The sequence below is a fragment of the Coccinella septempunctata genome, chromosome 9 (genome assembly GCF_907165205.1).
Source record: "Coccinella septempunctata chromosome 9, icCocSept1.1, whole genome shotgun sequence".
Taxonomy (NCBI): Eukaryota; Metazoa; Arthropoda; class Insecta; order Coleoptera; family Coccinellidae; genus Coccinella; species Coccinella septempunctata.
The window spans coordinates 15551280-15575780 of record NC_058197.1 but is presented as its reverse complement, the minus strand read 5'-3'; the positions used below and the strand labels follow the sequence as shown (position 1 = coordinate 15575780).

General features: G+C 36.7%; 3 protein-coding genes across 3 annotated transcripts; 1 reads left to right on the top strand and 2 right to left on the bottom strand.

Annotated features, from left to right (window-relative positions):
* Positions 1-468: 468 nt before the first annotated feature.
* LOC123320082 (NACHT and WD repeat domain-containing protein 2) lies at positions 469-19868 on the top strand. The gene is made up of 28 exons (XM_044907250.1): positions 469-594; positions 1099-1187; positions 2036-2152; positions 2380-2583; positions 2708-2852; positions 2906-3131; positions 12095-12293; positions 12728-12973; positions 13188-13388; positions 14223-14362; positions 14412-14622; positions 14673-14917; positions 14971-15117; positions 15227-15332; positions 15379-15551; positions 15602-15821; positions 15896-16108; positions 16162-16363; positions 16419-16542; positions 16596-16789; positions 16845-17013; positions 17066-17284; positions 17335-17481; positions 17620-17825; positions 17878-18247; positions 18303-18461; positions 18513-18702; positions 18767-19868. Exons 1-28 carry the CDS (start codon positions 492-494, stop codon positions 18893-18895), a joined length of 5094 nt encoding a protein of 1697 aa, XP_044763185.1. The 5' UTR covers positions 469-491; the 3' UTR covers positions 18896-19868.
* On the bottom strand, positions 13647-14135 carry LOC123320081 (COX assembly mitochondrial protein 2 homolog). The gene is made up of 2 exons (XM_044907248.1): positions 13951-14135; positions 13647-13891 (listed from the first exon to the last, which is right to left on the bottom strand). Exons 1-2 carry the CDS (start codon positions 14029-14031, stop codon positions 13748-13750), a joined length of 225 nt encoding a protein of 74 aa, XP_044763183.1. The 5' UTR covers positions 14032-14135; the 3' UTR covers positions 13647-13747.
* LOC123320080 (TLC domain-containing protein 3A) lies at positions 19293-23988 on the bottom strand. Its single transcript, XM_044907247.1, has 5 exons — positions 23739-23988; positions 21558-21817; positions 21056-21422; positions 20772-21002; positions 19293-20697 (listed from the first exon to the last, which is right to left on the bottom strand). Exons 1-5 carry the CDS (start codon positions 23787-23789, stop codon positions 20560-20562), a joined length of 1047 nt encoding a protein of 348 aa, XP_044763182.1. The 5' UTR covers positions 23790-23988; the 3' UTR covers positions 19293-20559.
* Positions 23989-24501: the final 513 nt, after the last annotated feature.

Sequence of the window (24501 nt, the reverse complement as noted above, 5' to 3'; positions counted from 1 at the left end):
AATTCTCCTTGTGAAGGAATAAAGGAAGTATTTCAATCATTATTCCCTACAGACAAGAAGGAAGAACTCATTCGCCAATTTGCAACATTTTTTTTAATATTCCATAACTCTGGAATATTTTTTTGCTTATTAGTAACAGTTACTGAAATAAAAAAATAAAATCTCATAAGCTTTGATCCACGAGCAATTCTACTCTGTAAACACTGCAAAAACCTCATATTTTCAAGTTTTCATATCAGAATATTCAATTTTCATGAAGCTCCTCTGAAAATAAACATGATCACCCCTCTGAACCAATGCAGTCGTGTCAGGGGTTAATTTTTACTTTTGCAGTGAAATAAAGGTCGGAAAATGTAAGCGAAGATCAGCTGTCGCGATTTTGTGAAATCGATACATCGACCCCTAAAGTTGGCGGGCTTTTACAACAGACTTAGTTTTGGTTTCAGTGTTTCACCGACTTTCGAAGAAAACACTCGGTAAACGGCTTGAAAATGGACGATCGTGTGGTAGATTTGATTTTCGCAGGTTCTCTGGAGAACCTGCCGCCTGTCAGTTCGAAAATCGTCAGGATTTTCACCAGTTCCACCTTTACCGGTATGTGTATTTTCGTCTGTATCATCTTCATTCTTCACTCTAATTTTTTTTGATAAAAAGTTTTATCATTTATTCTATTTTTTTCTGATTCTGTTTTTCCTTAATGGCAAGAAAAATGTCAAAGGATAACCCTGCACTCTGAAACACAGAACTCATATATTCGAAGCATTGACCCAGACCATGTACAGGATGTGCCGAAATTAAGTCCACAATATTTTTGGAACCACTAAACATTAACTACGTATTTGAATTCCATGAAAATTTTCAAACCATTATAAAGCCCTTTCAGTCGGGAAACGTTTTGTCTCTTGCAATTATTTCATGAAACGCTAGTTTTTTAGAAAAACCTAAAAAGAGACGAGAAAGTTTTCTAATTAAATGGGCCTGATCGTCTGAATTACATCCAGATTCTTGATCTCTCTTCAGTTTCAATCACCCTGAATGAATTAGGCTTCCTTATGAATTCATTTCTACCGAATTTAAGCTTTTCTCAATTTCGTGTAGATACAACAATGGAAAGAAACACTTTGATGGCAAAATGTTATCCTAGGATAAAGGACTATTGTCGAGAGAAACACGGGCTTGAATTCCAGGTGAGTATTTTCGAAAAAAAGAGGAAAATTCGTATTAAAACTGGGGTATTTCTAATGAAATTCTAGAGAAAAATTCATTCGTGATTTCATTCATTTAATTTCCAAATATTCACCCTCGCATTTCCTCCCTCAACTCTCTTCTATATTTAGTCCTGAAATTAACCCTATTTTGATTAATTATTATACCTTTCAACATTCGAATTAACCACTGTCCTTTGTTGGGTGGTTCTCCTTTGTGAACTTTCCACGTGCTGGTAGAGTTTTAGTTAAATGCTGAAATTTCGGTGATTTGGATGGAAATTGATGATTATAACATCTGCATTTTACCGTGACTTGGTTCCATTTGCGCTTATTTATTTTATAAAAGCCATAAAAGTAACCGTGCCTTGGCATTTTTCCTAATTCGTATTCAAGTAGATTTTTTTCAATTTATATGTCCTTATTCTAATTCAAGAGGAATTTCAAAAATTCTAGATAAATCTTTGGAATTTATGTCGATCTAGAACTTTGATACGATCAAATTGCATGCAAAAAATGAAAGTCATTGAAAGTTCATGCAGATATCGATTTTCCCCCTGTATGAGTTCATAGTCGTACCATCTTGTGCCCCTCTGGAAAGGGTAACAAGGTCAGATGAATGCGTTCGTTATCAGGCCATGAAATAAGAACACGGAATGGAATGGTGTTAAAAAAAATACTCCTAAAACGATAAAAAAAACTTTTTTCGTAAAAAGTGTTCAGGTTGAAGCTTCAAGAAGGAGCTGGTAAAGAATCAGTAAGTTCTTCTTGTAGGTTTGAGATAGGCGTATTCACCATCGTAATCATCATAATCTCAAGGTATTTTTCAGGTTGTAGATATGCGATGGGGTGTGAGGGATGAAGCTACAGACGATCACATGACAACTGAACTTTGTATGAAGGAAATTCAAAATTGCCAGAGGCTCTCTATGGGCCCTAATTTCGTGGTGAGTTTTCAGTGAAATTTGAGATATATCAGGAAGATAAAGGATCGTGATTCAATAAAAGATTCTTCCATTCTCACTGGGAGGTTAAAGAAGTAATTTTTCTCAAACCTTTACTCAGTGTCATTGAATAGAAATACCAAAAACTGGAAGGAAACATTTCTTCAACAACGTTTCTGTCGATTTTCCTACCTCTTTCTGATGTTGTGTTATCCTTTTATTTCTTCTAGGTTTTTCTGGGACAGAAATATGGATATAGACCTATACCAACCTACATCCTTTCGTCTGAGCTTCAAATGATAAGGGATGAACTTGCAAACACCGGTTGTGACCCTACAATAATTGACACTTGGTACAGAAAGGACAGCAATGCTGTGCCACCAATCTCAGTTCTGCAGCCGATATCTTCCATCCTCATCAACTTTAACAACAAGGTGGATATAAAAAAAAATATAGGGAAAAGAAAATGACAGTAATTGACTGAAATATTCAATATTCAATAATTTTTTCCATTTTTACTCCCTTTGGTTCATCTGAACCCCAATATTTAAATTTCAGAGAGTTCCGAAACTTCAAGCAGAAGATCAAGCTAAATGGTGGGCCACTTTGGAAAAATTTCAGAAGCTCTTTCGAAAGGCAGCTTCGTCCTTGCACCAGCAAGGAAAGATGGATGATGATGCCAAGCACAACTATTTCATGTCAGGTATATGAGAAATAAGGACAACAGGGTCAGAATTGCACAATTATAATTTTCAGTTACTGAAAGAGAAGTTATCAATGGAATCTTGAATGTGAAGAACACCAAAAACCATTGTTTAGCTTACGTCAGATATATCAATAATATAAATTTGCAAAACTTGAAAAAGGCATCCCTTTTTGTTGATATCATTAACAGAAGTCTAGACACAGAGTCTGCAAAATTACTGGGTAATTTGAGAGATGAAAGACTGCCCAATAAGATTGAAACAAGCAACTATCAAAAGTGAGTTCTTTCAGGCTTTGGTGCTGAGTGAAAATATTTATCTACAAATCCATATTTCCTCGTATCAATTGGCAATGTTAAATGAAGTGAATCTGCTCCTATCAGAAACTGCAATCGGTTCTTCTTCAAGTGAATTATTTTTCTTGTTATGCCCTTTTGAAGCTACCAAAGTTGCGGCCCTTCAAAGGGGCGTAAAACGAAAAATAATTCACTTGAACTATATTTTGAATTTCAAGACGATACGAAAAAAAAAGCATTTTCGGCCAAAATTTTTCATGATGTATATAGCCTTGCGTTTTTTTCGATCGGAATCAAAAATCCAACTTTCAGATATTGAAGTGCCGTACATGTTTTCTGGATAATTCGAGGTCACTGATACCAAATCTGTACTCAGTTTTGACGAAAAAAATTTATTTTGGCTGTTTTTGCTCAATAATTTGTCAGCCCCTGACAACCCCGACCTGCAACTGAACATACACGGTTAGTATGGCATAGGTGTATGATGTGTTGCCTAGGTGAGTGTTTTCAAGGCGCTTGACAACAACTTTTATATTTTTGTTAAAAATGAGAGAACCTGTCTTCATATTGAAGTGCTGTATATATTTTCTGCATAATTCGAGGTCCCTGATGCCAAATCTGAGCTCAGTTTTGACGAAAAAAATTTATTTCGGCTGCTATGGCCTACCAAAGTTGCAGTCCTTCAAAGGGGCGTAAAACGAAAAATAATTCACTTGAAGAAGAACCGAAGGCAGTTTCTGATAGAGAAGAGCCTAATTAAACTATATTTCGAATTTCAAGACGATACGAAAAAGAAAGCATTTTCGGGCAAAATTTTTCATGATGTATAGTCTTGCGTTTTTTTCGATCGGAATCAAAAATCCAAGTTTCAGATATTGAAGTGCCGTACAGTTTTTCTGGATAATTCGAGGTTTCTGATTCCAAATCTGAGCTCAGTTCAGACGAAAAAAAATTATTTCGGCTGCTAGGGCCTACCAAAGTTTCAGCCCTTCGAAGGGGCGTTAAACGAAAAATAATTCACTTGAAGAAGAACCGCTTGCAGTTTCGGGTAGAGAAGAGCCTAATTGAATTATATTTCGAATTTCAAGACGATACGAAAAAAAAAGCATTTTCAGTCAAAAATTTTCATGATGTATAGCCTTGCGTTTTTTTCGATCGGAATCAAAAATCCAACTTTCAGATATTGAAGTGCCGTACATGTTTTCTGGATAATTCGAGGTCACTGATTCCAAATCTGTACTCAGTTTTGACGAAAAAAATTTATTTCGGCTGTTTTTGTTCAATAATTTGTCAGCCCCTGACAACCCCAACCTGCAACTGAACATACATGGGTAGTATGGCATAAGTGTATGATGTGTTGCCTGGGTGAGTGTTTTCAAGGCGCTCGACAACAACTTTTATATTTTCGTTAAAAATGAGAGAACCTGTCTTAATATTGAAGTGCTGTATATATTTTCTGCATAATTCGAGGTCCCTGATTCCAAATCTGAGCTCAGTTTTGACGAAAAAAATTTATTTCGGCTGCTATGGCCTACCAAATTTGCAGCCCTTCAAAGGGGCGTAAAACGAAAAATAATTCTTTTGAAGGAGAACCGAAGGCAGTTTCTGATAGAGAAGAGCCTAATTGAATTATATTTCGAATTTCACGACGATACGAAAAAAAAAGCATTTTCGGCCAAAATTTTTCATGATGTATAGTCTTGCGTTTTTTTCGATCGGAATCAAAAATCCAACTTTCAGATATTGAAATGCCGTACATGTTTTCTGCATAATTCGAGGTCCCTGATTCCAAATCTGAGCTCAGTTTTGACGAAAAAAATTTATTTCGGCTGCTATGGCCTACCAAATTTGCAGCCCTTCAAAGGGGCGTAAAACGAAAAATAATTCTTTTGAAGGAGAACCGAAGGCAGTTTCTGATAGAGAAGAGCCTAATTGAATTATATTTCGAATTTCACGACGATACGAAAAAAAAAGCATTTTCGGCCAAAATTTTTCATGATGTAGTCTTGCGTTTTTTTCGATCGGAATCAAAAATCCAACTTTCAGATATTGAAATGCCGTACATGTTTTCTGCATAATTCGAGGTCCCTGATTCCAAATCTGAGCTCAGTTTTGAAGAAAAAAATTCATTTCGGCTGCTATGGCCCTTCAAAGTTGAAGCCCTTCAAAGGGGCGTAAAACGAAAAATAATTCACTTGAAGAAGAACCGATTGCAGTTTCGGATAGAGAAGAGCCTAATTGAACTATATTTTCAATTCCAAGACGATACGAAGAAAAAAGCATTTTCGGCCAAAAATTTTCATGATGGATTGAAGATCATAATAACAGGTAGTTTCTAGTCATGTTGGAATATTTTCAAAAATGTCTGAAGAAAAATGTGCTTTTAATCCTTGATCCATATTGCGTTGGATTGAAGATCGAGTTGTCCAAAATGTCTCTAGTCATGGAGCAATATTTTCAAGAATGTCTAAAGAAGAACCTTCTCTTTTCATCTTTGCGTCTTGTGTTTTTTTTCGAGTGGAATCAAAAATCCAACTTTTAGATATTGAACTGCCGTACATGTTTTCTGGATAATTCGAGGTCCCTGATTCCAAATCTAAGCTCAGTTTTGACGAAAAAAATTTATTTCGGCTGCTATGGCCTACCAAAGTTTCAGCCCTTCAAAGGGGCATAAAACGAAAAATAATGCACTTGAAGAAGAACCGATTGCAGTTTCTGATAGAGCAAAGCTTAATTAAACTATATTTGCAATTTCGAGACGATACGAAAAAAAAGCATTTTCGGCCAAAATTTCTCATGATGTATAAGCTCTTCAAAGGGGCGTAAAACGAAAAATAATTCACTTGAAGAAGAACCGATTGCAGTTTCGGGTAGAGAATTGCCTAATTAAACTATATTTTGAATTTCAAGACGATACGAAAAAAAAAGCATTTTAGGCCAAAAATTTTCATGATGTATAGTCTTGCGTTTTTTTCGATAGGAATCAAAAATCCAACTTTTAGATATTGAAGTGCCGTACATGTTTTCTGGATAATTCGAGGTCCCTGATTCCAAATCTGAGCTCATTTTTGACGAAAAAAATTTATTTCGGCTGCTATGGCCCTTCAAAATTGTGGCCCTTCAAAGGGGCGTAAAACGAAAAATAATGCACTTGAAGAAGAACCGATTGCAGTTTCGGATAGAGAAGAGCCTAATTGAACTATATTTTCAATTCCAAGACGATACGAAGAAAAAAGCATTTTCTACCAAAATTTCTCATGATGGATTGAAGATCATAATAACATGTAGTTTCTAGTCATGTTGGAATATTTTCAAAAATGTCTGAAGAAAAATGTGCTTTTAATCCTTGATCCATATTGCGTTGGATTGAAGATCGAGTTGTCCAAAATGTCTCTAGTCATGGAGCAATATTTTCAAGAATGTCTAAAGAAGAACCTTCTCTTTTCATCTTTGCGTCTTGCGTTTTTTCGATCGGAATTAAAAATCCAACTTTTGGATATTGAGGTGCCGTACATGTTTTCTGGATAATTCGAGGTCCCTGATTCCAAATCTGAGCTCAGTTTTGACGAAAAAAATTTATTTCGGCTGCTAGGGCCTACTGAAGTTTCAGCCCTTCAAAGGGGCGTAAAACGAAAAATAATGCACTTGAAGAAGAACCGATTGCAGTTTCGGGTAGAGAATAGCCTAATTGAACTATATTTTGAATTTCAAGACGATACGAAAAAAAAAGCATTTCAGGCCAAAAATTTTCATGATGTATATATATATATATATATGCCTTGCGTTTTTTTCGATCGGAATCAAAAATCCAACTTTTAGATATTGAAGTGCCGTACATGTTTTCTGGATAATTCGAGGTCCCTGATTCCAAATCTGAGCTCAGTTTTGACGAAAAAAAATAATTCCGGCTGCTAGGGCCTACCAAAGTTTCAGCCCTTCGAAGGGGCGTAAAACGAAAAATAATTCACTTAAAGAAGAACCGCTTGCAGTTTCGGGTAGAGAATAGCCTAATTGAACTATATTTTGAATTTCAAGACGATACGAAAAAAAAAGCATTTTCAGTCAAAAATTTTCATGATGTATAGCCTTGCGTTTTTTTCGATCGGAATCAAAAATCCAACTTTCAGATATTGAAATGCCGTACATGTTTTCTGCATAATTCGAGGTCCCTGATTCCAAATCTGAGCTCAGTTTCGACGAAAAAAATTTATTTCGGCTGCTATGGCCTACCAAAGTTTCAGCCCTTCGAAGGGGCGTAAAACGAAAAATAATTCACTTTAAGAAGAACCGCTTGCGGTTTCGGGTAGAGAATAGCCTAATTGAACTATATTTTGAATTTCAAGACGATACGAAAAAAAAAGCATTTTCGGGCAAAATTTTTCATGATGTATTATAGTCTTGCGTTTTTTTCGATCGGAATCAAAAATCCAACTTTCAGATATTGAAGTGCCGTACATGTTTTCTGCATAATTCGAGGTCCCTGATTACAAATCTGAGCTCAGTTTTGACGAAAAAAATTTATTTCTGCTGCTATGGCCTACCAAAGTTGCAGCCCTTCAAAGGGGCATAAAACGAAAAATAATTCACTTGAAGAAGAACCGAAGGCAGTTTCTGATAGAGAAGAGCCTAATCAAACTATATTTGGAATTTCGAAAATATCGGAAGAGGCAACAGTTCATATGCAAACCCCTGTAATTTCTATTTTTGCGCCACCTAGTGAGAGTATAGCGAACATAATCCTACTCATTGCAGTTTTCTCTTCAGCCCCAGAAGAAAACTGTTCTATTGGACAGACAGGGATCTACTATAAACAGAACAGTTTTCTTCTGGGGCTGAAGAGAAAACTGTAAAGAGTTGGATTATGTTCGCGATATTCTCACTAGGTGGCGCAAAAATAGAAATTACAGGGGTTTGCATATGAATTGTTGCCTCTCCCGATATTTTCGAAATTCGAAATATAGTTTAATGAGGCTCTTCTCTATCAGAAACTGCCTTCGGTTCTTCTTCAAATGAATTATTTTTCGTTTTACGCCCCTTTGAAGGACTGCTACTTTGGTAGGCCATAGCAGCCGAAATAAATTTTTTTCGTCAAAACTGAGCACAGATTTGGAATCAGGGACCTCGAATTATGCAGAAAACATGTACGGCATTTCAATATCTGAAAGTAGGATTTTTGATTCCGATCGAAAAAAACGCAAGACTATACATCATGAAAAATTTTGGCCGAAAATGCTTTTTTTTTCGTATCGTCTTGAAATTCGAAATATAGTTTAATGAGGCTCTTCTCTATCAGAAACTGCCTTCGGTTCTTCTTCAAGTGTATTATTTTTCGTTTTACGCCCCTTTGAAGGACTGCAACTTCGGTAGGCCATAGCAGCCAAAATAATTTTTTTTCGTCGAAACTGAGCTCAGATTTGGAATCAGGGACCTCGAATTATGCAGAAAACATGTACGGCATTTCAATATCTGAAAGTTGGATTTTTGATTCCGATCGAAAAAAACGCAAGGCTATACATCATGAAAATTTTTGACTGAAAATGCTTTTTTTTTCGTATCGTCTTGAAATTCAAAATATAGTTCAATTAGGCTATTCCCTACCCGAAACTGCAAGCGTTTCTTCTTCAAGTGAATTATTTTTCGTTTTACGCCCCTTCGAAGGGCTGAAACTTTGGTAGGCCCTAGCAGCCGGAATTATTTTTTTTCGTCAAAACTGAGCTCAGATTTGGAATCAGGGACCTCGAATTATCCAGAAAACATGTACGGCACTTCAATATCTAAAAGTTGGATTTTTGATTCCGATCGAAAAAAACGCAAGGCTATACATCATGAAAATTTTTGGCCTAAAATGCTTTTTTTTTCGTATCGTCTTGAAATTGAAAATATAGGTTAATTAGGCTATTCTCTACCCGAAACTGCCTTCGGTTCTTCTTCAAGTGCATTATTTTTCGTTTTACGCCCCTTTGAAGGGCTGAAATTTCAGTAGGCCCTAGCAGCCGAAATAAATTTTTTTCGTCAAAACTGAGCTCAGATTTGGAATCAGAGACTTCGAAATATTTAGAAAACATGTACGGCACCTCAATATCTAAAAGTTGGATTTTTAATTCCGATCGAAAAAACGCAAGACGCAAAGATGAAAAGAGAAGGTTCTTCTTTAGACATTCTTGAAAATATTGCTCGATGACTAGAGACATTTTGGACAACTCGATCTTCAATCCAACGCAATATGGATCAAGGATTAAAAGCACATTTTTCTTCAGACATTTTTGAAAATATTCCAACATGACTAGAAACTACATGTTATTATGATCTTCAATCCATCATGAGAAATTCTGGTAGAAAATGCTTTTTTCTTCGTATCGTCTTGGAATTGAAAATAAAGTTCAATTAGGCTCTTCTCTATCCGAAACTGCAATCGGTTCTTCTTCAAGTGCATTATTTTTCGTTTTACGCCCCTTTGAAGGGCCTCAACTTTGAAGGGCCATAGCAGCCGAAATAAATTTTTTTCGTCAAAAATGAGCTCAGATTTGGAATCAGGGACCTCGAATTATCCAGAAAACATGTACGGCACTTCAATATCTAAAAGTTGGATTTTTGATTCCGATCGAAAAAAACGCAAGACTATACATCATGAAAATTTTTGGCCTAAAATGCTTTTTTTTTCGTATCGTCTTGAAATTCAAAATATAGTTTAATTAGGCAATTCTCTACCCGAAACTGCAATCGGTTCTTCTTCAAGTGAATTATTTTTCGTTTTACGCCCCTTTGAAGGGCTTATACATCATGAGAAATTTTGGCCGAAAATGCTTTTTTTTCGTATCGTCTCGAAATTGCAAATATAGTTTAATTAGGCTTTGCTCTATCAGAAACTGCAATCGGTTCTTCTTCAAGTGCATTATTTTTCGTTTTACGCCCCTTTGAAGGGCTGAAACTTTGGTAGGCCATAGCAGCCGAAATAAATTTTTTTTTTCAAAACTGAGCTTAGATTTGGAATCAGGGACCTCGAATTATCCAGAAAACATGTACGGCAGTTCAATATCTAAAAGTTGGATTTTTGATTCCACTCGAAAAAAAACACAAGACGCAAAGATGAAAAGAGAAGGTTCTTCTTTAGACATTCTTGAAAATATTGCTCCATGACTAGAGACATTTTGGACAACTCGATCTTCAATCCAACGCAATATGGATCAAGGATTAAAAGCACATTTTTCTTCAGACATTTTTGAAAATATTCCAACATGACTAGAAACTACCTGTTATTATGATCTTCAATCCATCATGAAAATTTTTGGCCGAAAATGCTTTTTTCTTCGTATCGTCTTGGAATTGAAAATATAGTTCAATTAGGCTCTTCTCTATCCGAAACTGCAATCGGTTCTTCTTCAAGTGAATTATTTTTCGTTTTACGCCCCTTTGAAGGGCTTCAACTTTGAAGGGCCATAGCAGCCGAAATGAATTTTTTTCTTCAAAACTGAGCTCAGATTTGGAATCAGGGACCTCGAATTATGCAGAAAACATGTACGGCATTTCAATATCTGAAAGTTGGATTTTTGATTCCGATCGAAAAAAACGCAAGACTATACATCATGAAAAATTTTGGCCGAAAATGCTTTTTTTTTCGTATCGTCTTGAAATTCGAAATATAATTGAATTAGGCTCTTCTCTATCAGAAACTGCCTTCGGTTCTTCTTCAAGTGAATTATTTTTCGTTTTACGCCCCTTTGAAGGACTGAAACTTTGGTACGCCATAGCAGCCGAAATTATTTTTTTTCGTCAAAACTGAGCTCAGATTTGGAATCAGGGACCTCGAATTATGCAGAAAACATGTACGGCATTTCAATATCTGAAAGTTGGATTTTTGATTCCGATCGAAAAAAACGCAAGACTATACATCATGAAAAATTTTGGCCGAAAATGCTTTTTTTTTCGTATCGTCTTGAAATTCGAAATATAATTGAATTAGGCTCTTCTCTATCAGAAACTGCCTTCGGTTCTTCTTAAAGTGAATTATTTTTCGTTTTACGCCCCTTCGAAGGGCTGAAACTTTGGTAGGCCATAGCAGCCGAAATAAATTTTTTTCGTCAAAACTGAGCTCAGATTTGGAATCAGGGACCTCGAATTATGCAGAAAACATGTACGGCACTTCAATATGAAGACAGGTTCTCCCATTTTGAACGAAAATATAAAAGTTGTTGTCGACCGCCTTGAAAACATTCACCCAGGCAACACATCATATACCTATGCTATACTAAGCATGTATGTTCAGTTGCAGGTCGGGGTTGTCAGGGGCTGACAAATTATTGAGCAAAAACAGCCAAAATAAATTTTTTTCGTCATAACTGAGTACAGATTTGGAATCAGGGACCGAATTATGCAGAAAACATGTACGGCACTACAATATCTGAAAGTTGGATTTTTGATTCCGATCGAAAAAAACGCAAGGCTATTATACATCATGAAAATTTTTGACTGAAAATGCTTTTTTTTTCGTATCGTCTTGAAATTCAAAATATAGTTCAATTAGGCTATTCTCTACCCGAAACTGCAAGCGGTTCTTCTTCAAGTGAATTATTTTTCGTTTTACGCCCCTTCGAAGGGCTGAAACTTTGGTAGGCCCTAGCAGCCGAAATAAATTTTTTTCGTCGAAACTGAGATCAGATTTGGAATTAGTGACCTCGAATTATCTAGAAAAGATGTATGGCATTTCAATATTCAATATGAAGACAGGTTCTTCCATTTTGATCAAAAAACTCCTAGTAAGTAAAGAGCACCCTGAAAATATCGATGTAGGCAACACATAATACGTAGCCGTCATACTAACCTTGTATGTACAGTTGCAGGTTAGCGAACAAAGAGAAAATATAGACCTACTTTAAGACAATCACTAATGACAATGTTTCAGGCAAAGATTATAGAGTTAAGTGTTAGGCTATAATCTTTGGTTTCAGGTACAATGTCGAGTGGATAGGAAGGGAAGGCCTTGATCCTGAAACACATGATGAATATTTGAAACATTTCATATCCCATTTCTACAAGAACATAGTGAAGCTTGTGGATAGAGCAATGAGAAAGGAGGATTCTAGTGCCCAGGGGCAGATAGTTACAGAAATATTGCAGCACTTACATGCTTGCAATAATTCTGTCAGAGTGAGTTTGTGTTTTTGCGATTATTGGGGGAAATATAGATATAGATCACCAGCACACGCAAGCAAACTCACTTTGAATCACCCAGTATTTCGAGAAAAATCGATGAGAATTGACAAAATCAAATGCATTTTATATCAGAAGAAAACTAAATTTAGATAGGAGTTTCCACTGAAACAGAACTAGAATCATCTTTTCACAAATAGATGAATTTATTATTCTTATATTGGAAATTTTCATCCAGTAGCTATTTTTCTGCCAAGTTAGACCTTGGGTATATTCTCATGTTACTGAGTTCATAGCTTTTAATTGCCTTCGGCCTCTAGAACTTCCAAAAAATCCAGCAGTAGAAGCATTTTTTTCACTTTCTATTGTGACAATCCAAGTAGTCAACAACTCTGTATAAAGTTATATCCATTTTTGATTTCATAACTTAGGTATTTTATGGGAGAGAAGATACGCTAGAACTGATACATCAGTATATGGTTCAAGATTCAGATTCTCTTTTGATATTGTACGGGGAAGGAGGCTGTGGGAAAACATCTCTACTCGCCAAAGCTGCCAGTATGTGTACTGGTAAAGACTGGTTTAAGAAAGCAAAACCAATAAGCATAATAAGATTCCTAGGAACAACACCAGATTCTTCAGCATTGACCCCTACTTTGATAAGCATTTGCCAGCAGGTAAAGTATACTATCAATTCATTAACCATTCATTCAACTTTCTATGTGTATCAAGAAAATAATAAAGCTCTGAATAACAACATTTATCACTTCACAATCAGGTATAATAAATGCAAAATCAAGGAGTGTTAAATTGATATTCTCATGTTTGGATAGTCAGCGATGGTTACATATATTGTTTTGGGAAATATTCAAATGTCTTCCTTCATTTTAGATATCCTACAACTTCATGCTACCCTTTGAGGGAATACCAGATGATCTTGTTCCTTTAACAGCACACTTCAAACAGTTGTTAACCTTAGCGACAAAGGAACAGCCACTTCTTCTCTTCCTAGATTCTGTAGATCAGTTAACAGGAACTCAAGATGCGAATAAAGTATCTTGGCTACCGACAAGACTACCTCCTTATTGTAAGGTAAAAATTACGACAGGGACTTATATAATTTGTGAGCGCATCCACCAAAAAACTCTAAGGAAGCATTCCCTAAAAGAATTGACTTAACACATGATTTTTCATTTCCTACCTTCTCAGGTTTCACAAAATTCATAACTTTCATGATAAATATACATTGAACTCATAAAAGAAATTGAATTCAATGTAAATATAAGACTATAAATAGTTTCAGCAGAATAGCTTTCAAACATCTTTCCTCCAAACAAAAAACTCAGTAGGCAATATAAAGAATCTCATTTATTCAAATCAGTATCACAGAAAAGCCTCATCAACAATGTTACTAAAGTTATATGACTACTAACGAGTTCTGGTCGAGCAGACTATAAATTGGATTGAAATTTGGCCTTCTTTTCTAGTGAAGCTTCAAAATTTTTTCTTCTTCGAGCAAGTCTTTCCTGCCTCAAGCATTTTACCATTAGTGTATCTTGCTGGTTACATTTCCCAAAAAACTTCAGAAAAGGGTTCTGGAATCAATTAAATCGAATAAACTCATACATGGACATTTTCCACTTTTTTTACTCACTTCCTCGTGGCATTTTTGCAATGATTCGATTAATAGATTGCATTCGTCTGTGTGTAAATGACTGGATAAATCAGGATGCATCTCAAATATAACAAAAAAATTACTAAAATAAATTAATACTGACAAAACTGGTTTGATCAATAACAAACAATTTTCGAGGTTAGAACGCAATCTGTCACGATCACCATAGAGAAATGATTTAATGTACTTTGCCAAATTGATTTAGCCAGGATCAGATACAGGCTGTGCGAACTGATTTTGATATTTTCCAGATTCTTGTTTCTTGCGCTTCAGAAGAGGATAATCCTGAAGTTTCTCAGGAATATCATATTCTGCGTAGAATGGTGGACAAAGATGAGAATTTCATCGAAGTTAATGCCTTGGGCGAAGATCTAGCCATGCAAGTGATTAAGTAAGATGAATGGTCATATCCATTTCCAGAGTGTATTGGAGTTTTTCAGGATGTGGATGAGAACTTCTTGTCGTGATCTCACAAATTACCAATGGCGTTTGGTATCAAATGCTATCGATAAATGCAGTCTACCAATCTTTGTCAAACTGGTGTTTGCTGAAATCTGCAGATGGAGGAGCTACACCAAATCTGCCGATACTCACTTGGCCAACACTGTCATGGATTCCATCATGATGCTGTTCGAAAGAATTGAGAAACAAGTAAGGATCATGAAGCACCCTGGCTTTGTTGAGAAAATTTTAAATTGCAGCACGGTAGAATTTTGGTATTCCATGCCTTGGCCTACATAACCGCTGCCAAAAGCGGATTGTCAGAATCGGAACTTGAAGATCTCATATCTCTTGACGACAAAGTGCTAGACGACGTATACCAATACCATCTTCCACCAGTTAGAAGAATACCACCCTTACTATGGACAAGGATAAGGAACGACTTGCCAAATTACTTATCAGAAAGAGAAGCTGACGGTGTCAGCGTCATGAACTGGTACCACAGGTAATTTCGTGTGATTTTCCAAAAACCAAAGGTTCAATGCATTCCGATTTTAGACAATTCCGTGATTCGGCCAAGGAAAGATACTTCAAGAATATGAATATGGCGACGTACTTTCATTCGATGATCGCCGATTACTTCTTAGGTATTTGGGGTGGTGGCATACCCAAGCCTTTCAAATACACTGAAATTCAAAGACACAGGTAATTGTTACAGACTAGTTGAAGCTGTGGGTTGACCCTTTTTTTTTATTTGACTTGTTATTGTTACACTATTTCGAAACAAGATGATTCCAATACAAAACTGCTGTAGGTTCAACCTGACCGATAAAGAAGGAGTGGCAGACAGAAAAGTACCTGTCCAACCTTTGGTGTTCTATTCCAAAGATGGCAAAATATCAAGATACAACCTGAGAAAGGTAATACGATCCCAACTTATCAGAAGGAAAATAACATTTTTTCCAGTTTGGCGAGTTGCCTTTTCACCTGGTTCGCTCAAGAAGATTCAAGGATCTTTACGAAAACGTACTCTTCAACTACGAATGGTTACACGCCAAGCTCTCCAGCTGTCCACTGCAAGCAGTCCTGTCAGATTACGAAGACGCGAGTGGCAACATCGAAAACAAAGACTCCAGGAGGTATAACTCAAAAACCTTTCGTAATCACTGCTAAAGAAGGCTTTTTCCAGGGAGCTCACGTTGGTGGCTGATGCCCTACGTCTGGGTGGGGCAGTCTTGGGTCAGCATCCCAACATGTTAGCGCCGCAGTTGATTGGCAGGCTCCTGCCTGAGGTAGCCAAAAATCCGAATATAAAGATGTTGCTGAACGACTGTGACATCAAGGGTCCAGCACATTGCGCTTTGTTGCCTGTTTATCACTGTTTACACACTCCTGGAGGGCCTTTGAAGGTAAAGACCAACTTAGGATGCTGTACTTAAACACCACCCTCTGCCTCTGATGCTCAAAGATAGCTTTTTTTCAGTATTCTCTAGAAGGGCATCAATTTGCTGTATTCTCCATCTGTCTCACCAGCGATTACCGCTACATAGTGTCCATTTCTAACAGATTCATCACTTGGGATCTTTCCACCAGCGATCTCACCAGAGACGTAAATCCAAACATTGAAGGTATCATGCAGCAACTATCCCTTAGTCCAGACAACAAATGGGCTGCTGCCTACACGAATAACAACCAGGTGCTTCCTTTCACGTCAAGAGAAGAAAGACGTTGATTCTTGTTATTTTTCAGACAGTCCTGCTGAATATGCTTTCGAGTGAGTTCATAGTTTTCAATAACCCTCTGGAGGAAGGAGAGAATATTGTTGGAGTAGATTTGCTCAATTACAGCCTCTTCATTTATGGCAGTAAGAATTGGGTAAGGTTCGATATGAGGGGAGAGAAGGAAGGTGTGTTCACCAATACGGTGGATAAAAACGAGTGGACAATCCTAAGTGAGTAATTTTAATTTCATCATCGTGGCGTATTACTCTGGACCAACATTTCCAGCGATGGAATTCGACAATAAGACAACCTACAGAACGATCTATTGGAAATGTGATTTGGACGATGACAATATGCTTTTATTGTCGCATTACGATGGAGTTGATTACGAACCTTTGGAATTCCACAGGTGAGTATATATTCGTGATGAGATTCTCGTGAAGATGTTCATAATTCCCACAGTGCTTTGGTGTTCAACAAGGACAAGGATTCCATGTACGCATGCACTACTGAAGGCTCGTATTGTGTGTCCAAGTACGTCAAAAATTGCGAAACCAAAAGGTGGGAAATGGAGGAAGATCTACCCCGCTGTAAGAACGATATAAAAGAGACTCTGCTGCAGTTGAAACTAGATAAACAAGACGAGGTACTTTTCGGTGAGTAAGTTGAGGCTTAGCTTTTTGCCCTGACATAATGAGGATTCCGTTACAGCTACCACAAGTAACGGATTCGTTGTGTGGTACCTGAACAAAGACGCTGAAAATCAAAACGCACTGTTTCTTCCACTACCTTACGGCATTAGAAACATCACAACAAGAATGCTACAGTCGAACTCCATAATGCTAAGCGCCCACAAAAACTATGCCATAGCAGGAGTTAGGTATGTCGTAAACCTAACAAAAAAAATCGATTTTTCCAACCAATCGTTACAGGAAAAACCTGTACGTCTGGAGCATGGAGTCCCAGAAGCTGATGAAGGTACTGGACGCCCATTTCGCCAGAATCGTGCAGCTGGAACCTTTGACCATCGGAAACTGGAACTGCATCGTTACATCCTCCATCGACAGGACCGTCAAGGTCTGGAACATCAACAACATATTCGAACAGGTCCACGTGATCGATAGGCACGAGTTGCAAATAGACTCCATCAGGTGACGAGCGTTGATATTTGGGAAATTTTGGGTAATTTCGAATTTTGCAGCCTGTCGAACGACCTGAGCTTGGCTGTTACGGTTACCAGGAATTGCGTTGGCGTTTGGAACCTGAGGATAGGGAAGCTGATAGCGAAACTTGCAGACAGTCCTCTAGGGGCTATCGTTACCCATGCTTGCATAACTCCCGATGGAAGGTAGGAATTTTTAACGTCATCTAGAGCTCGCCTTCTAGTTCTACATTCTTTATGTAATACAGATATTCAACTTCTAACTCTACGTCTCCATTTAAGATGATCTCTAGTTCTATCTGTCTAATTCCTCCATACTTGAAGGTACATAATTTCCGCTGAATCTGGAAACATCCTCATTTGGCTGAGAATGACCGAAATGGTGACCTTCAAAGAAGAACAGCCTGGTATCAAGCAGCTAACGCTCATCGAAGACGGGGCTAAGGTATTATCAATATCCAAACCTACAAACCCAACAGGGACCGACGTTGTAAGGACAACAGCCACAGTTTGCGTCAGGGACGTCCCAAGTAAATTCCTGCATAAACTAAAGTGGGAATGGCACTCATTAACTCCTTCTAGGTGGGGAGATGGTTTACAGTTTCGAGTACCCGGTGAGAAGCTTCACCGGCGTACCATTCAGGCAAGCCATCATAACTTCCGACGGTCTACACATGGTGCTCTGCGCGGCCGACAAGACCAACAGAGATTGCATCATAGTCCACAACGCCCTGACCGGCCAATTCGAACATAAGATCACTTTGAAACAGAGTGGCATCAAAGATTGTAGCGGGCTGATAGCGATGCCACATAAGGGTCATCTAATAGCTGTTATGACACCTGACAAAGGCGCAATTTACGATATAAAAAATAAGAAATATTTGAGGTCAATACCCAAATGGGGTGGAATGGTAACTAAAGACGGTAAATACGGTTTGTACGCACCGCAGAGGTAAAAAAAAAACACTTAATTGCATTAGGAACAATTTACAATCCTCAAATTACAGGGGTGGGTTGGAATTATTGGAACTAAAGAAGGGACAGAGCGTCAGAACTTACATACCAAGAGTTGCAGAAGGAGTGTTCAGTATTATATGTCTGTTCAACAAAACTGACGAATACGTGTTGTATTATCACAATGGAAGAAAAACTTTGAGGGTTTTCAGGTGATTAAATTGAAATTCAACATTTTTCCTAGCTAAAACTACTTTTTACAGGACAAATGATGCGGAAATGATAGCTAATTATAGGGTTCAAGCTGAATTAACAGCTATTGAGAGTACGCCAGATGGTAAAGCTTTGGTTTTGGGGACCGTAGATGGTTGCATGTCTGTACAAGCCATACTTGATACCAAGAAGGGAGATGTTACAGAGTACTTAGCTGAAATGCCATCTAGAGATGAAGAGGTAATTGCTTTTCCAACATTTCACCAGCCAACAGATCACTTCCTAAGTTTTCATTTTTTTTTAGTGGGCCAAGAAAGTGGATAAAATGAGGGCGCAAACCAGATTCAAAGCTGCAACTTCTATTGTTAAACTGTCGACGCTATTTAAGCCAGATAATAATAACAGTAATAGTCGCGCAATAATTTCAGCATGATGTTTTTAGCATAGGCAATAAATGGAGAGCTTCTCGTTATCACAATGTTATTTTTATAGAAGTTGATAGGAAATAAACATCTTAAAAAAACATTCTTCTTTCAATTGGCCAAAGACTTGAATTAATACAACATATACCTACCCTTTTTGCTGTGTTTATAAAGACCTCAAGATATTTGTACGAGTCAAAGACTCACCCTGTATATTGTTTCGAAAGTCAGCAATACCTAACCTATCATTCTCTCCAACGAATTGTCAAAATCGTTCGTTACCATTGGTTGCCATAGGGCAGTTTGACAGCCGTCCTGTAACCAATGGCAACCGACGATTTTGACAATTCCTCGAGTGTCAATCCAATTTCTAACCTGAAAAAGGAGCGAAAAGCACATACAACAACATTCTTTTTTGAAACAACTTTTTATTGACAAACTGTTATATTCAGTCACATACATGAACGAATGTTGTACAATAAATTACATATAGTTGGCATACGATTAAACTTTGTTGCTGTACTTTGTCCGCGAAGGTACAAAATCAAAATTGCTATAAGATTTGTGTAAAGTGACTATTCAAAATATCTTTCTTATCCTAGCAGTCATTGCATGATTTCGTTTTCGTTTCTATTCAAAAAATAAATTAGGAAATACTAGATAATACTATAAAATTTCACACAATTTAACCTGCCTAACGGACTGTTGTTCAAAACAGAAGGGTCTACGTTCGGAATATCTCTCAGATATTTCATACCCTGATTAGGTTCCTTTCATAAAATAATCTCTAAGTGATAATATAGCCTCATACGAGTAATATGCCGAATATAGACCTTTACTGGTATCCTTGGTTGAGGTTAGTTATTGATACAGGTACTACCAACAGTTTCATGAAATGAAATAATCTATCCAATCTAAAATGAAGTGAAAAGATGGACATAAAGGCACCACACATTGTAATGGAATGTTTGGCACGCTCGAAAACATTCCATCGAAAAAAGATATTCCGATAAATTTGGATATTTTACAAACGTTCAGATTTTCACTATGTCCTAAACATTACGTACAAGATATATATTTTTTTGATGACATGTATATATTACCCCCAATTACATATAAAGTTTTCTGATGACATATTATAAATAGAATATCTCTTTTGGTTACTTTATATGAAACAGAAATTGGTCACTGATAATTCAAAAGTTTGTTATAAAAACTATAGTTTCGACAATTTTTCGACTACTTTTCCTTCAAACTCAGAACAACCCTCACTAATAAATAAATATTATATATATATTCACAGCATTTTACACGTTAGAATTCACAATTTAATCCCTTAACATGAGATGAAATTAACAACGAAACTTTCGACTTAAAGCCATATTTTTCAAGAACAACTATCAAAATAACGATAAATGTCAGTCCATTCATGTAGTTGTGTAATTCGGAGAAATTTTGATGAGATTTCATGTGATATTGGTTCGCTTGAAATATTCTAAGCGAAGAAAACTTCTCGTTCATCGAAGCGACATCAATAAATATAGATAGACATCCATAAATAGATATATTTTTTAGGTTAATCTGCTCGTCTTACCACTTTAATCTCTTGTGCGGGAAATCAAGGTATTTTTTCATCTCGACAGGTAAATTGAACTCTCTTTGTGCTCGATTTATCTCACATGGCCTTTTTCTTCTTTCTCTTGGCCATTCCTAATTGCGTCGCACCTTTGACAATTAGGAAGAACCAATATAATTGCGGTAACATCAGAATTAAAATACTTATCTTGCAGCCCCTCGGCAGGGAGTATATTGCCTGAAACGAGATCAATTTGAGCAAAATACGATCCTCAGGTTTTCAACTGAGACATATCCACACGAAAAACTCACTTCTAAATAGCCCTTGTCCACGGAATAGGCGTAGAGCAGCATGACGAGGGGCCACATCAATACTCTGAACACGAAGAACGAAATCATCATGAACAGTCCGTTAATGACATAAAACCTCGAGTTCTTGAAACCCATCTTCGATATGATCGACCTCATCGAAACGAAAGGGGTGCTTGCCTCCATCAGGAACACGAAACCGAAGAAACAGTCACCCAAACCACCCCTCAAATACTGAAAAATCAAGATCAATTCTCCAACATTATAAATAAAACATCACGACTCACAGTTATGACTAGAAATCCGAAACCTCCTACGAATACATGGTGTCCCACAATCACCGGGTTGGTCTTCACGAAATTCCAAAATTTCGATAAGGCTCCGGGGGAGTCAGCACCAACGTCCTCGGCAGTTTCGTGGGTTAGGCCATTCTTAACCTTCCCATTGGCCACTTTATCCTTGAGGTTTTCCTCGTCCACCACGATCTGGACCTTGTACATCGACCATATGTCGTATAAAAAGTAGGCCGCGCCGAACCACGCGTACGCCTCGGAAATGTAATGGGAAGTCTTGAGCATATCCCTTGTGCAGGAGTAACACGTCGATGTCAATCCGGTTATGCAGCAGAATAAGGCTTGTATGGCAGATACGTTTCTGGAAGCCAAAAAACGAATTAAATCATCAAAGGAGAGACATTAATTCAAAAAAAGCCCTAAAAGAATCTTCTTAGACCCTTCTAGGGGCTAGATTACTTGAAACAATATCATTTCGTAAAATTTTCAAACGTACTTGTTGCTAATCTCCATGACGAAACCCTGTGTCAGTCCAAACTTCTTGATCAACATCTTGCCCGTATCGGTGTAGAAGAATAAATGATTTGAGGCCTCGAAAGAGGCAGTGAAGAAGATCAGGCCGTATACGAACAGCATCAGGCCAGTTTCCAACGATATCTTGTCCTCCCATTGCAGGTTCTTCACTTGTAATATCGAGAAAACGAGAGATGACAGCGTCACGAATATCAGCAGAGGTATGAAGATGTATTTTCTGTTCTGGAAGGAAAAATTCAATCTGAATCAAACAAATATGCTTAATATACGGCAGAGACTTCAATAAGTCAGATTTGGCACTTTATATACGACCACTGGTATAAGAAACTGCAAATATTGAATTGATTTAATGGGTGCTCAAGAAAAAAAACATTTTGTCTGGGAAAAAGGATAAAATGACAAATATTCGGTCAGTTACCCCTTTAATGTCTCTATTCAACAAATAAATTTCAGTCGAGTGATGATATTGTCTTGTTCGCGTTTCAAACATGCTGCAAGATAATGTAACCAAATAGCAACTAATTCCAACCAGAATTCGTCAACAATTTATGTTTTTTCGCCAGTCACGATATCGCTTAACTAACACCCCGAAAACGACAACATTATATTCTCTATATCTGTTTTTATTGTGTCACAATTGTGCGAAATTCGAATGAATTTTATCAAACAGCCAAACGCTGTTGGTAATTAGACTTTCTCCGAAAAATTAGCTTGCAATCGCTTTGTAACGAAAAGTTAACGTGGACAGTTTCGACAAAGAGATTCCACCAATTTTAAGCCGAAACCTATAAGATTATCTGGATAAAATCATCGAGTATTGAACGTATTAAACCATTCAATGCGTTGGGCAGCGTAGAAAATTCGCTCCTATTATGCAAACGGTTCACCTCATTCCTTGAAATAACCGACAAATTAAAAACGGGTTTAGTGTATATTAACGCGCTTAAATTTTTCAAGGATGTTACCAGTCCGAAGTCGACTGTGTGTGTACCACGTGAATGCATAAATTTTTTCGATTCGATACGAGAATCAGTGGAATTTGGATAAACCCTTCAGTAAATGAAAAAGTGGAATATTCCATACAAGGATTTAGGTCGTTTCACAAACGTATCGGACATGTCGGTATTAACTAGCGATTCCACCAATTTTAACAATAAGTCAAGGATTTTTGTGAAAATGCTCTCATAATTTTAATTAATTTGAACCTTGAGTAGATACATTTACAAGAAAGTAGGGAAACAGACTGTTTTCGGTTTCAATTGCATTCAAATAAAACCAGGGAAATTCAAATATGAAACACTCTAAAGAAATTTGGAAGATACTGTTCGAAAAAAACTATAATGCAATCAAATCAGAATCAATCTATAAAGATTATTAAACAGAAGACATGATTCTTCCAACAAAACAAATATCCCACTGAATGAACCTTGTTTCAATGCATTCAAGGAGCAACTGATAGTGAGTGAGACTAAACAAATTCATGAATCAACATCACATGAAAACACAATTTATCCATAATATCAATTTCTCAATGAAGAATGGACGTGGCTTCTGCAACAACAAATAAAATGAATTGAAGCCAATTGGTAAAGTGATATCATTTTGTAATTTTCCTCTTAGGTTGTGTTGAATATTAGGTAGGAAGATGCATACTAAATATTACAGCACATGGTTCAAAACGCAGTGTTATTTTTAAACTTCAAATCTGAAAATATGCATTTTTCTTCAAATGTAATTTAAAGTAAATAATTGCACAGAATTCAATTCAGAAACCGATTAATAAGAATATAGCTCAATGTAGCCTCCTGAACTTATTCAAACAGTAATATATCAATCAAGTTTCCACATTATAGAGTAATTTCCTGTGTTATCTGTATTTACTCGAGAAACACCTATTGATAGATGAAAGGAAGGTAATTAAAACATGAAAAACATAAAGTTAGATATGAAAATATGTTGGATAATAAAACCTTATCAAGTTGTACAATATAGCCCCCATCATATCAACTCATTTAAATAGTCCAACAATCAAAATTAATTCAGTGGTGAATTGCCAGCAATACTAATTTGGAGAATCGATATTCCCAAAATTGGAACTTTTAATCTGGTTAATCATTATATAACTCAAATTCTGTTTACGTACTTTATTTGGCGTATTCAGAGGATCAGCGAATTTCTCATTTAAATGAACCATTTTGATTGAACATCCAACGATATCACTTGGAGTCCTTAGGAATATTTATTTGTGCACCCTCACTTCGGTCACTGTTTGTGAATTACGTTATCATCTCAACCAAATTGCGTTTGGTATCCGAATAAAAGTATATATTTTAAGCAAAAATTAAATATTTGACACACAGTTGTTGGATCAAGAATTGAGGTTAGGTTGGTTATGTTTTCTTCTTCTTCCTACGTAGGCACACTTGTCACATACGTGTGAAACTCTATGAGCACAGTACAGGGACGGCTCGAGGAAAATTTACCAAGGAAATTTTCTACCCATCCAAATTTGCATAATTCACGTTGCAGGGCATATTGATTACAAAAAACTTCGTTTATATAGCTGCTTTTCGAATATAATACAATATTGATCGATAAAATTCAAGGCAAAGTAAAGTATTAACCTTGATGAGTATCATACAGTGCTTGAAAGATCAAAAAAGATGCAATTGAAAGGATATCAGAAAATAGTCTACTTGAATCGAATAATTCCATATCCTAGCTATGGAAATTTAAAGGGTTATGAAATTTTCACAAGAGTTTTTAATTGATTAAACCTTTTTGTATCTCAGTACTCAAAATGCGAATAATTCGGATTAGCACAATTATTATATAATGAGTTTATTAATCGTTTCAAGCGGTAGATATATTATTAAATATTGCCAGGACCATTCTAGTTTTCAAAT

Excerpts from the sequence above, each read along its gene's own strand:
- LOC123320081 (XM_044907248.1), bottom strand. The coding sequence starts at position 14,031 with ATGCATCCTGATTTATCCAGTCATTTACACACAGACGAATGCAATCTA. Across the intron at positions 13,892-13,950 it reads TGCAAAAATGCCACGAGGAA|AACCCTTTTCTGAAGTTTTT; the intron begins GTGAGTAAAAAA and ends AATTGATTCCAG.
- LOC123320080 (XM_044907247.1), bottom strand. The coding sequence starts at position 23,789 with ATGGTTCATTTAAATGAGAAATTCGCTGATCCTCTGAATACGCCAAAT. Across the intron at positions 21,003-21,055 it reads TCGGATTTCTAGTCATAACT|TATTTGAGGGGTGGTTTGGG; the intron begins GTGAGTCGTGAT and ends TTGATTTTTCAG. Across the intron at positions 20,698-20,771 it reads TGGACAAGGGCTATTTAGAA|GCAATATACTCCCTGCCGAG; the intron begins GTGAGTTTTTCG and ends ATCTCGTTTCAG.
- LOC123320082 (XM_044907250.1), top strand. The coding sequence starts at position 492 with ATGGACGATCGTGTGGTAGATTTGATTTTCGCAGGTTCTCTGGAGAAC. Across the intron at positions 1,188-2,035 it reads AACACGGGCTTGAATTCCAG|GTTGTAGATATGCGATGGGG; the intron begins GTGAGTATTTTC and ends GGTATTTTTCAG. Across the intron at positions 16,543-16,595 it reads GAACCTTTGGAATTCCACAG|TGCTTTGGTGTTCAACAAGG; the intron begins GTGAGTATATAT and ends TAATTCCCACAG.